Raw genomic sequence first — 12117 nt, forward strand, 5'->3', positions numbered from 1 at the left:
CACTGACGAGGGTGTCTTCCAAGCATTCTATGTATGCTTGGCTCCATTGAGGGAAGGATTTTTGGCAGGTTTGAGGGATTTTAATAGTTTGTATTTTGTTTTACTTGTCATGATCTGTAATTGTCTTCCTTTTATGTTTTTCCAAATTATGGTAGGTTGTAGGCATTTTGTTTCTCTAGATGGATGCTTGAAGGGGGTGTATGGAGGGCAATTATTATGTGCCGTTGGGATAGATGCAAATGATTGCATCTATCCCATATCTTGGGCTATGGTTAGTAAAGAGAACAAAGATAATTGGAAGTGGTTCTTGGAGGTAAATGGTCTTATCTCCATTTTTTTACTTGGCCAGCATATCTCTTGATGTTGTGTTTTAATCTCTATTTTGTTGTGTATTATTTCTATCATAGATCTTGGCACAAGATTTGAGGATAACTGATAGCAGACATTGGGCCTTTATGTCTGACATACAAAAGGTGAGCAAGTCTGAATTTTTCTCTTTGTGTTTATCTCCTATCTTGAATTTTGGAAATTATTCAATAGAAACTTTACTTGTACTAATTTATAATTGTCTTGGTGTTTCTCTCTTGCCTTTTACTTTGCTTTACTGGTTCTGGATGGTGATGTGGCAATGTGTGAGACACATTCACACAAACTTTCGAAAAACCTTTAGGGGCAAAGCACTAAAAGACCAACTATGGGCTTGTGCTAAAGCCACAAACCTTCATGTCTTTGAAAAAGAAATGGAAATTATGAAGGGGATGTCAGTGGGGGGACATGATTACATGAAAAAGATAGAACCTAAAACACTCGAGTAGGGCATACTTTCAAAGCAAAATTTAAGTGTGACATTCTATTAAATAACTTATGCGAGTGTTTTAATAGTAATATCCTAGAGGCTAGGTTAAAGGGAGTGATCACCACTGACCGAGATGATAAGAACACAATTAATGAAAAAGGATTCAAAAAAGAAGGGATGCAATGAAGAAGGTGACAACATCACATTGCCCAAAAATATTGATGAAGCTTGAAAAATTTAAACAGTTAAGTTGGTTTTATAATACAACTTTGTCGAGGGGACAAATACGAGAGTTATAGGGCCTAATGGCCGCTTTATGGTGGACAAGAGGCAGTGCACATGCTCTTGTAGAAGGTTGCAATTGAGTGGAATTCCATGTGGGCATGCAATATCTGTGTTATACTACAATAAAGAGACACCCGAAAATTATCTGGACAATTGTTACAAGGTTACCACTTTCATGAACACCTATAAGAATATACTAAATCCTACTCATGACAAAGACTCATGGCCTAAGAGCGACCAAGGTCATGTCATTCCACCTGAACCAGTGAACCAAAGAAGAGGTAGGAAAACACTTCTTAGGAGAAAGGAAGCTGAAGAAAACCAAGGCTTCACCAATGGGAAGGTTAGCAAGAGAGGTGTTAAAATGAGATGTAGTGTGTGTGGTGAAACAGGACACAACAAGAGATATCATGGACTAAAGGTTAGTGGTTAATTATGTGTTCTAAAGTTAGAACATTGCAGGGAAATATTTATTTTCATGCCTTGCAAATTTAATGGCATATCTATGATCACAATGTAGGGAAATAGAGATGCTTCAGGCGGGCAAACACATGGAGAGGCAAGCCGAGGTGAATCCATCACAACAGATGATCAAACTGCAATGGTATGTCAGAGAGCTGATGTTGTAAGCAAGTTTTGTGGTATTTTTTATTAATCTAACTATGTTCTTATGGAAATTATTAGAATGATGCTTTGAGACTAATTGATGAAAATGAGAGAGCTGAAGCAAATACAGAAGCAGGGGGAGAATATCACATAACACCACCAACATTGGATCATCAGGTGTCACAGGTGATAAACTGGGTGATATTTATTTTGATGTTCATGTTGATGTGTTAATTATCAGCTAATTAATCTATGAAGCCTGGGAGAATATCACCATTATTTAATAGGTAAGGTAATTAATTTTCTTGCTTACTATTGCAGTTCATTACAATTCCTGTTCAAGCAATTCATGAAGCAACACCCTTAGTAGAATATTCTATGAGACAGCAACAACATGAGTCAGGGATTCCTGTCACACGGGTATGCCTTAAAATCTGATAAAATTTGAAAATGAAGTCTTAAACAATTTTTTTTCCCATCACATTGGCAGGTTCCAATAATACCTAACCAAAAAGCCCATGTGGAATTACCTATTGGAGAAACCCCAGTGAGAAGACCAAAGATAACCATTAGGTCTAAAAAAGCAAGGATAAACGAAGGACCTTCATCTGATGCCAATCCACCATTTAAAAATCCTATTTTTGCTGCAATTGTCCCTAAGCTAAGGTCCCAGGGAAACCAGAAAGATGTCAAAGAAGGGAGTAGAGGGCGAGGCAACAGTGTGTCATCAAGAGAAGAGGGCATGGCTACCACCGTGAAATGGCTCCTCTGCTAGCTCAACCAACCCATGAAGGAAATGCGATCGCTTTGTGATGATGTTTTGTAACCATGTGTTAGTATTGTGTTGTGTAACCATTTGTTGGTACACAGGTGGATTAACCAACATAATTTTTGCTTTGCCCAAATTTATAAAGCCAATTTTGTAAAGCTTTTGATGTACTTTGTACTGTTGGCCAATTTTGTAAATCTTCTCATCTATGTTGTGTTAGTTCATAACAACATCTAGGTCTGTAATGATTCCCATTTTGTAAGAATGAAAATAGTTATAGTTGGTGATCAATGGAAGAGCATTTGGTAAATCTTCTGACCATTAATATTTTTGGCAGGTTAGACTTAGATATGCAGATTTAAACAAACTGCACACATTCAATTTAAATGCAGATTCACTGTAGGGTTTTCATTTGGTCATCAATTAAACAAAATAGCTTAAATGTAGATTCATTACAGGGTTTCCATTTGGTGATCAAATAAACAAAAAATCTTAAATGCATATTTAAGTGTTTCATTTTTTTTAATTGATGTATATTCATGAGGCATGACCTGAAAAATAGTACTAATTGAAAAATATACAAAATTTACATGCTTGAAGGTAAATTGCATGTTTGCATACATTCACAAAAATAAATAAATAAATAAATAAAAGAAATTATACAGATGATTTCATCTAACCAAGACCATTGATTTATAAATCTACAACAAATGATTAATAACATCATCCAAAACAATTAACACAATTTAGGGCAGGCTTGCCAACAACAACTGCCTCAACCTATTGTCACAAGATTCCATCCCCCATACTGCCTTCATTGTCCCTTTCTTTCTCACGAATGAATCAAGTAGAAGTCGATGGAGACCGGCAGATCTCACCGGATCCCGGCCGAAGTCGATAGAGACCGGTAGAAGTCACCAGAGCCTGGTAGAACTCGATGGAGACTTGCAAAAGCCCAGCAAAACTCGATGGAACTTGGCTGAGAGTGAAAGGAAGAGGATGAGGCTTTGGTGGCAATGTTGGTGTGCTAACATGGGGTAGGGTTACACACGTGACACACTTAAAATGACGTGGCATCACCAGCTACGCAGATGACGTGGCAAATAAGCGCTGACATCGACTTTCCGGCGTCCACATCGGATGAAACAAGCCAGAAATTTTCGGGTGACTGACCGATGAAACGGAATTAAAGCTGAGGCACCATTTTGATACAAATCAAAGTTTGGACCCCAAAGTGATCATTCACCATAGTTGGGTACCCTACCAAAAAATTTACTCTAAATATCTATGTAGAGTAGTTTTCATGTTCCAAAATGCAATAACATGCTTGCAAATACAGAATCTCCGTGGTGATCCCCGCAGGGATGGAGATGTAGAAACAAATTCCCCCCGTCGGGGAATTGGGGATGGGGGATCCCCGTCCCTGCCAATGACGGGGACAGGGATGGGGACGGGGATGAAGAGGGGTCTCCCCGCCCCGCCCCGTTACCACCCTTATGTGTATATATATATATATATTCTCCATAAGGGAAGAATGCCTTCCTTTTTGTCTAAAATCTTTTGTTATATAAATAACTATTTAATTATCTAAGTATTAGATAACAAATACAAGAAATGTATAAAGAGAAAGATACAAGAGGGCTATAAATAAATAAAATCAATGACCAAAAGGTCTATTGTTAGCGTGTCTCCATTAGAACTTTTTATAAATGTGAAAGTTCGAATCATGGGTGAGGGTATATTTTTGAAAGTGTAAATAGTGATTATATGCAGGTAGTCTCAGTGCTCATACGTGTGCGTGGCTTGCCTGCACGCCCTAGCTATTTATCTTGGCAAAATAATAATAATAATAATAATAATAATAAATAAATAAATAAATAAATATTGTAATAAAAAAAAAAAAATCTCCTCCAAAGTGAGTAATCAACTAATCATGTACTATTTTTCAAAAAAAAAAAAATTTAATCATGTACTAATTAACCTTGTGAAAACTCATAGTAAAATTAATAATTTTCAAATAAAATTTTACATATTTTGATTTCTCATCCAAACAACCCAAATTTCTTTTTAAGTAAAAGTATGAAAAAAATCATTTATTAATTTAAATTTAAAATAAGAATTTATAATACCTTAATTATAGTTCATTTATTATTTATTTATTTATTTATTTATTTATCAAATATAAATAAACCAGGAGTGTAAAACTGGAGTGATTACCTCAACACATTTGTACTTTTATTAGGTAACCGGCCTGCGCTAGAGACTTAGTGCTAGCTAATAAATTAAAAATTTTAACTTATTTATAATTTTGACACGACATAAATTTATATATTCATTTTTTAAACAACAAGAATAGAATATATTCTTCCCAAGGTTAAAAATACCATTAAATGGATACTTTGTTATAGTTAAATTTTAAAAAAATAAAATAAATTAAAAAAATAGAGATAAAAAGAAAATATAATATATTTTATTAAAATAGGATAATCCGAATTTTCTTTATTTCTGGTGACAAAAATACCAAAAATGTATTTATCTTGCATTATTTCACATAATTAATAAAATAAAAATAAAATAATAATTATTATTATTTTAGAAGCTTTGCCGTCAATAATGGAATGGAAGGCCGTGAGAATTTCATTTTGGAGATATCGTGTCGTCGTCTTCCTCTCAACTCTCGCTGACCACCAGAAGCCCCTCCTCTCCTCGCCGACCCTTCCGATCGCTTTCCGACCCGCTCGCCGGCGGATCGGAGATGGACGGCCATGGGGGACTCGGAGTTCCGGCGAGGAGGAGCGTAGCCGGGAGGAAGAAGGCGTCGGAGAACGGGAACCCTGATGGAGGGCGGAGGCATCTCTCTTCTCGTTCCTCGTATGCTATTCTCCTCTTTAGGGAGCAGAGATTTTTTTTTTTTTTAATTATTATTATTGGTTTAGTGAAAAGATCAGTGTTTATGAACTAGTTTATTGCATGAAATTTGATTGGATATTGTTCCTCTTTCCATATTATCTCATGTTTGTGCTGAAATCTCTGTTTTTATTGCTTGAAATTGTTGCCAATTATCTACTTCATTCATGATTGTTCATGTTGTGTTGGAGTTTAGCTTGATTTTGATTATCTCTAGTTTTGCAATTAGACTTTGGGGGTTGAGTGTTCAATGTGAATCTCTACAATTAGGATAGGTTTTGGATGTTGCTTATTTTGATCAGGGAGGGTTACCATCTCACTCTCAGGATGAAAGAGCTATGGCTGTTGTTTTCACGTAATTAGTATTCGTATATCTACTGTAATTATCAAGAGAATGGAACATCTAGCTATGTATCATTCTATATTTTATAAGTTAATACAAGAGATTATCACCTTTCATAATTGTGTAGATTGATTATCCTTTGAAGAATTGCCAGCAGCTTAACATCATTTCATTGCTAAAGAAACGTTCAGAGAAGCTCTTATATCTGTAGATACCTTTGGCTAGAGAACATACACTGATCATGGAGCTTAGTTTGAGTCAACTCTGAATTTGCTTCGTAGTCAGCCCATGTCTTTTCAGGTTGAGTCTTAGATGATTATATGCACAATATTTGTGGAACTGAATATGAGGAATAACTGTAGTTAATAAACAAGTAGTTAAAGGGTAAAGTTGAGAAGGGTCATGTTTGCATCCCAATGAGAGGAAATCATTTGGTAACTGATTCGATGTTTCAAGGTATAATTAGTCTTGCACTAACAATTCTCATGTTTAAGAAATCAAATATACAGGAAAACTTAGGTATTCAGGTCTATAAATTAAGATTAAAAAAAAAAAATCAAAAGCTGTGTATATTACCTTATTGACACCTTCAAATGCCTGTATTCCATGCTGATTGAGACGTTATTATTTGGAAAAAAGAAAAAAAGAACAAGAAAGTAAGGAAGTGGGACAGAGGGATATTCTCCAGCATGATTGTAATAACTGGTCAAATTTAAGTTGCCAATCTTGCTTATGCACTTGAACTTCTGCCTTTTAATTTGCATAGGTTTCATCTTGTGCCTTCAATGACCTTTTCCCCTTATTTAGCATACCTGATTTTTTGGTGAATTAGTATGTGTCATTCAAATGCATTTTTGGTGCACTCGTGTTTCATGTTGTTCCCATTAAATCTTATTTATCGCTATCTGTGTTATATCAATTTGAGCAGTGTTGTTTGTGCTTTCAGCTTGAACCTTTGACTTCTTTAGAAAGTTCCCTTTCAATAATGACATTTACAACAAGTCATGGATCTTTCTTGCCTCTCTCTTAGGAAGGTGGTCAATGGCATGTTTTTTTTAGTTACTCCTACCTTCTTGAGTGAATCCTGGTTACATCCTATACTTACCTCTTACGGTTGCTGCCCTCTGATAGTAATTACTACGTCTTTTAAATGAGCAGATAGCTCATTTCTGTGGCTTTAGTCATATATTATATTATACTATCAATTCTGCCTGCAGTATCCATTTTTGCTTTTGATGACAAGAGGTTGGTTCCATTTAAAAGCTTTCCTTTAAACCTAGTAGGACACTTGAAGTTGGAAAATATTCATAGTTATACCTTGATGTATGCTTTTACACTTTAAAAGTCAGTTTGAAGCAACAGAGAAAAAAACTGCTGCTTTTTTCTCATTTCACTTTATGAGTTGAAGTGATTGGGAGAAAACACTTTATTCAGTTGCTCATTTGCGAATTTTGTCAATAGGTTCTTGATCATCAAATGCATAGAAAATTATTAGTTGACATATTCTTGCAATATTTGTGCTTCTATAAAATGCACAGTAGTATGAAGCTGTAATTTGTTCCCAAGTGTGGGAAAATGGTTTCAGGTGGATGGCATGTTCAATGTTTAGAAAACAATACATCGTGAATGTAATCATAACTTTGTTTATGTGAGTTTAGATAGACATAAATGAGACACTACACAATGGGGGTCAGTTTATTTTATTTAATAATGCTTAAATTATATCTTATCCTTTTCTGTGTTTGCTCAGATCTCTTGGTGGTGAAAGAACTGTAAGAAGACTACGATTGAGTAGGGCCTTAACTATACCTGAGAGTACAACTGTCCATGAGGCATGCCGCAGAATGGTTGCTCGTAAGGTGGATGCTGTGCTGTTGACAGATTCAAATGCATTGCTTTGTGGGATCCTGACAGACAAAGTGATTCTTTCTCTTTGTGCAAATTTTTCTTTCTAAAGTCTAGTACATTGAAACTTAAGATACTTTCATGCTTTTTGAAAAAAGGACATCACAACAAGAGTTATTGCCCGTGAACTCAAGCTAGAGGAAACACCAGTTTCGAAGGTCATGACTAGGAATCCTCTTTTTGTTCTTTCAGACACATTAGCTGTGGAAGCACTGCAAAAGATGGTTCAAGGTTCGTTATCTTATGATTGTATTATGATTGATCTTTTTTCGTTTTCTTTTTTTTTTTTTATTTACATGCAGCCTTGTCTGCTCTCAGGGAAGTTCAGGCATCTACCTGTTGTGGAGAATGGTGAAGTCATTGCGTTACTTGACATAGCAAAATGTCTATATGATGCCATTGCACGAATGGAAAGGGCTGCTGAAAAAGGTAAAGCAATTGCAGCTGCTGTTGAAGGGGTGGAGAAACAATGGGGAACATCAATTTCAGGTTTATAGAAAGGATTTGCTTGACAATCTTATTTATTTATGAATTTGCTTAAGTGACTTCGCTCCAGTTATCATCTACCTTCGCTTTTTCTTTATCATTCAAAAGAATGATGTAAATGAAGGTTATAGCCTATGGCTCTATGCAAAACCCCATGCCTTATAACATATTTTATTGGTTTCTCCCCAGGTCCTAATACATTTATTGAAACTCTTCGAGAGAAAATGTTTAGGCCATCATTGTCTACCATCATTCCTGAGAATCCAAAGTAGGTAATACCCGAATTTCAAATCTTTGAGTTTTCACATGCATCACACACTCCCATACATTTTCTTTCAATAAATTGGATTGATTTTGTTTATGGAAAGAAACCTGTCAAAAGGTATGGCTTGGCTGATGAAAGCATACATATCATATGACCATATCAGGGTTGTTGCCGTCTCACCAACTGACTCTGTGTTAACCACAACAAAAAAGATGCTAGAGCACAAATTAAGTTCTGCAGTTGTAACAGTTGATAATAAGCCTCAGGGAATTCTGACGTAAGCAATTTTCTGATTTACAGATGTCATTCTTATTGGTTCCTTGAACTTATAGTTTCGTATATTTTCTTTGATTTTGTCTCAGTTCAAGGGACATCTTGATGCGTGTGATTGCACAGAATCTTTCTCCGGATTCAACTCCTGTGGAAAAGGTATGTTACCTGCACATTAATTATTCCTTTGACAAAGTTGTATTAATAGTCTCAAGTGTCAGCTTGTAATTTTCTTGCTTTCTTCTAATATATGTATACCTTTCGTTCAATCCTTCCAAAAATATCAACTGGAACTACTGAATATATATTACATATCTTCTGGACCATAAGAGCCAAAGCAAATTTAGCTTTTCTCTTTCCGAGGATGGCAGATTTTTTGGTCAGTCATAAATAAAAAGATTGCCCTGGCTGTCTTAACTTGATACAAGAAAGCTGATGGATTGTTTAATAATAAATGTAGGTTTTAAATTTGATTTGTTAGCTTATAATTTTCTCGTCCTGTTGTCAGATACTTTATTTAGGATTAACTTATATTTGTTAATTGTTTTTATTTGAGAGAATACTGATAGAAAATGTTCTCCTTGATATTCTTTTCGTATCATATATCATAAACCAATCTGCCAGATTGGTTTTAATATAGAATTAAATTTATAGCTAACTAGATAATATGTTTCAGGTCATGACTCCAGATCCTGAATGTGCAACAATTGATACACCCATTGTTGATGCTCTGCATAAAATGCATGAGGGGAGATTTTTACATCTTCCTGTCATAGACAGAGGTAACTCTATACACAAAACTCAAACCATGAAACAATTAACACACACCCATACTCACACAGAAGGAGGGAGACACTGGCTCCTCTATTATAATATTTCTTTACTTAAAGAGCTCATTTATTTGGTAACAGATGGGAACATTGTTTCTGTAATTGATGTGATTCATATAACCCATGCTGCAGTGGCCACGGTAAGCTGCCTTTTTCTGACTGACATCATTGGTTCTTGCCCTTGCATTCTATTTTTCATGTTTGTAACAGCGTTTCAACTTCTTCTCGCAATCTTGTTCAACTCAACGAGCATGTGCTATTTCCTCATTGCTAGATCTGTGTCATTTTATGACTATTGTCTGAGGCTCTGAGCCAAGTATCTATAGCTAGAGAGTCTGGCTATGCCTCAGGTTACTGCTAAACAAGGTTTTGTCTCTGTGAATTTTGTATGTAATTTTATGTAGGCCCTTCTCTTAGACTCGAGAAAATGCTTTGTTTTGCAAATCAAGAAAGGCTTCTGTTAGTAGCTAATGTATTGTGCTGCTTGAGTCTATATCCAGAAACGAATTCTTGACTTATATGAAAACCATAGCTCTCTGATACTAAAGCGTCATGCACCTTAGCTGCTAGTCCATCCATGCTTAAGTGTTGGTATTGGTGTGCCTTGGCCTATATCTCCGAAGTGATTTTCTTCTCCCTATACACTTATCCTTGCAAAAGAAATTGCATTGGTAGGAGATTTCACACTTAGTGATCATTGAATATAACAAGGATGCCAAACTCTGCCTTCTTGATTGTAGGGTTAATTGATGGGTCAATATTCATATTTATCCTCTGAAATTGAGAGGCTCAAGCTTGGTATTTATTGAAGGAAACTAGTTGGCAAAGAGCTCTTTTTGTGGTGTTATCTGATTCATGGCTGAGAAAAACTGTCCATTCACCAAACATTTGAAAAAATCTTTCATACAAATTTGTTTGGTCAGTTTACCAACATGATAACAAACAATGTTATAATTAGCATGAATACATCCTTATTTTCACAGGTGACAGATCTGTGCAACTTTGAGTTATATTGATAAGTTTTCATGACTTACATGTGCAAATGGTTATGCTATACCCTTGCTGGAAAAAAAAAACTGGTCTACATACTAAAGCTTTTATGGACATGTTTGTGGACTTTTTCCTGCAACCTTATTTGTGAACCACTAATGGATGAAAATTATCAAACATAAAAATAATCCTGTGCATGTTAGATATATATATATATATATTTAAATGTGTTTGTGCCATTTTATTTATATTTGTTCCAGTGTGAAGAGTAGCTGTTTTTTACAATTTTTTTTTTCGTTGTGATTGTTGAAGGTGGGAAAGAGTGGAGGAATTGGAAGTGAGTCTACAAGCAGCCTTATGCAAAAGTTTTGGGATTCTGCTATGGCACTACCTTTGGATGATGATGATGATTCTCGCAGGTTACATGATACTTTCTGCATCTGAACTTTTATGGACGTTTTCAAGATTCTTTTATTCTCACATAAATAATCTGCTCAAATTTTAGTGAAGGGTCCACAAAATTTACATCTGAAGGAACAGAAATGGGGAGACTTGCTTCTTATCCACATTCAAGCTTGTCCGATAACTTCGGCTTCAAGCTTGAGGACAAAAAGGGCAGAATGCATAGATTTAATTGTGGTATGTTACATTTAAGCTAAACTCATTTTTGAATTCTCCTACCATCACCATGTAACAAATCTTTACTATTGCTTTATGGTGCAGAAACTCAAACCATTACAAACCTTGTAACCTCTATTCTTCAGAGAGTTGGTGATGACATTGATAGGGATCATCTTCCTGAAATTTTGGTATCTAGAATCAATATCTGATATATATATATATATATATATTTTTCGTGTTTCATAAGAAGTTACTCAACAGAATCATTTCCTGATGGTGTGTACAGTATGAAGATGCAGAACATGACAAAGTGCTGCTGGCATCAGACAGTGACCTGGCAGCTGCTGTGGAACATGCAAGGTTATCTGGCTGGAAGGTATGTTGGTCTACTTAGAAGCTGGCTAATTTTGAAATGATTTTTCTGAACTATAACCTAAGACTCAGCAGCAAAATCATTTTAACAAAAAACCAAAACTGGTTCTGGTTTGCTCATAAATAACAGTGTGTATCCTTCGGCTTGCAGAGTTTAAGGTTGCATTTAGACTATTCTGGTTCCGGTGTTCAGAAAAGAGGTGGAAGATCTGGAAGTCTCGATGTTTCTCATAAAGATGCATGGGCATCTGCATATAGCACAGTTGCTGCTGGCGCTGCACTTGTTGCTGGACTCGGAGTGATGGCCTACTTGAAACGATCGTCCTGATGTTCTTGTGGTTCAATCAGTTTCAAGATCTCTTGCAATGCATGAGATATCATTACAACAATTACTGCAAACAGCAAGAAAATGATCATAATATTGCTGCATCTTATATATAATCTGACTGGGGTATGCAGAATCTCATCAAACAATACCATACAATTTTATCAGGATACTCTTTGTTGAAAGAACACTTGCAATGGGCTTGGTTTGTAAACTAAAAAGAAGAAGAAAAGTTTATTCTGCTTTTTAATTTTTTGATGTCCCTAGTCCAATCTGCAATTCAATTTGTCTAATAATAACAAAAAAAAAATCTTGTTCAGTTGCTGTGAAACAATTTGTCAAGACCC

General features: G+C 35.5%; 2 protein-coding genes across 2 annotated transcripts; both read left to right on the plus strand.

Annotated features, from left to right (window-relative positions):
* The first annotated feature begins 1112 nt into the window (after positions 1-1112).
* On the plus strand, positions 1113-2462 carry LOC120276215. The gene is made up of 5 exons (XM_039282937.1): positions 1113-1502; positions 1602-1685; positions 1766-1873; positions 2009-2107; positions 2178-2462. Exons 1-5 carry the CDS (start codon positions 1113-1115, stop codon positions 2460-2462), a joined length of 966 nt encoding a protein of 321 aa, XP_039138871.1.
* A 2626-nt stretch (positions 2463-5088) lies between these two features.
* LOC120275853 (CBS domain-containing protein CBSCBSPB5-like) lies at positions 5089-12089 on the plus strand. The gene is made up of 14 exons (XM_039282570.1): positions 5089-5327; positions 7457-7625; positions 7710-7842; positions 7930-8100; positions 8287-8365; positions 8526-8639; positions 8725-8791; positions 9309-9414; positions 9544-9602; positions 10765-10871; positions 10958-11091; positions 11176-11261; positions 11360-11449; positions 11597-12089. The coding sequence occupies exons 1-14, from the start codon at positions 5212-5214 to the stop codon at positions 11771-11773; spliced, it is 1608 nt and encodes a 535-aa protein (XP_039138504.1). The 5' UTR covers positions 5089-5211; the 3' UTR covers positions 11774-12089.
* The last annotated feature ends 28 nt before the right edge of the window (positions 12090-12117 follow it).

Source organism: Dioscorea cayenensis, chromosome 14, assembly GCF_009730915.1.
Source record: "Dioscorea cayenensis subsp. rotundata cultivar TDr96_F1 chromosome 14, TDr96_F1_v2_PseudoChromosome.rev07_lg8_w22 25.fasta, whole genome shotgun sequence".
Classification (NCBI taxonomy): Eukaryota; Viridiplantae; Streptophyta; class Magnoliopsida; order Dioscoreales; family Dioscoreaceae; genus Dioscorea; species Dioscorea cayenensis.

Coding starts and splice junctions, on each gene's coding strand:
- LOC120276215 (XM_039282937.1), top strand. CDS start 1,113: ATGGTGGACAAGAGGCAGTGCACATGCTCTTGTAGAAGGTTGCAATTG. Junction 1,503..1,601: donor AGAGATATCATGGACTAAAG/GTTAGTGGTTAA, acceptor ATCACAATGTAG/GGAAATAGAGATGCTTCAGG. Junction 2,108..2,177: donor CAGGGATTCCTGTCACACGG/GTATGCCTTAAA, acceptor TCACATTGGCAG/GTTCCAATAATACCTAACCA.
- LOC120275853 (XM_039282570.1), top strand. CDS start 5,212: ATGGACGGCCATGGGGGACTCGGAGTTCCGGCGAGGAGGAGCGTAGCC. Junction 10,872..10,957: donor GATGATGATGATTCTCGCAG/GTTACATGATAC, acceptor CTCAAATTTTAG/TGAAGGGTCCACAAAATTTA. Junction 11,092..11,175: donor AATGCATAGATTTAATTGTG/GTATGTTACATT, acceptor TTTATGGTGCAG/AAACTCAAACCATTACAAAC.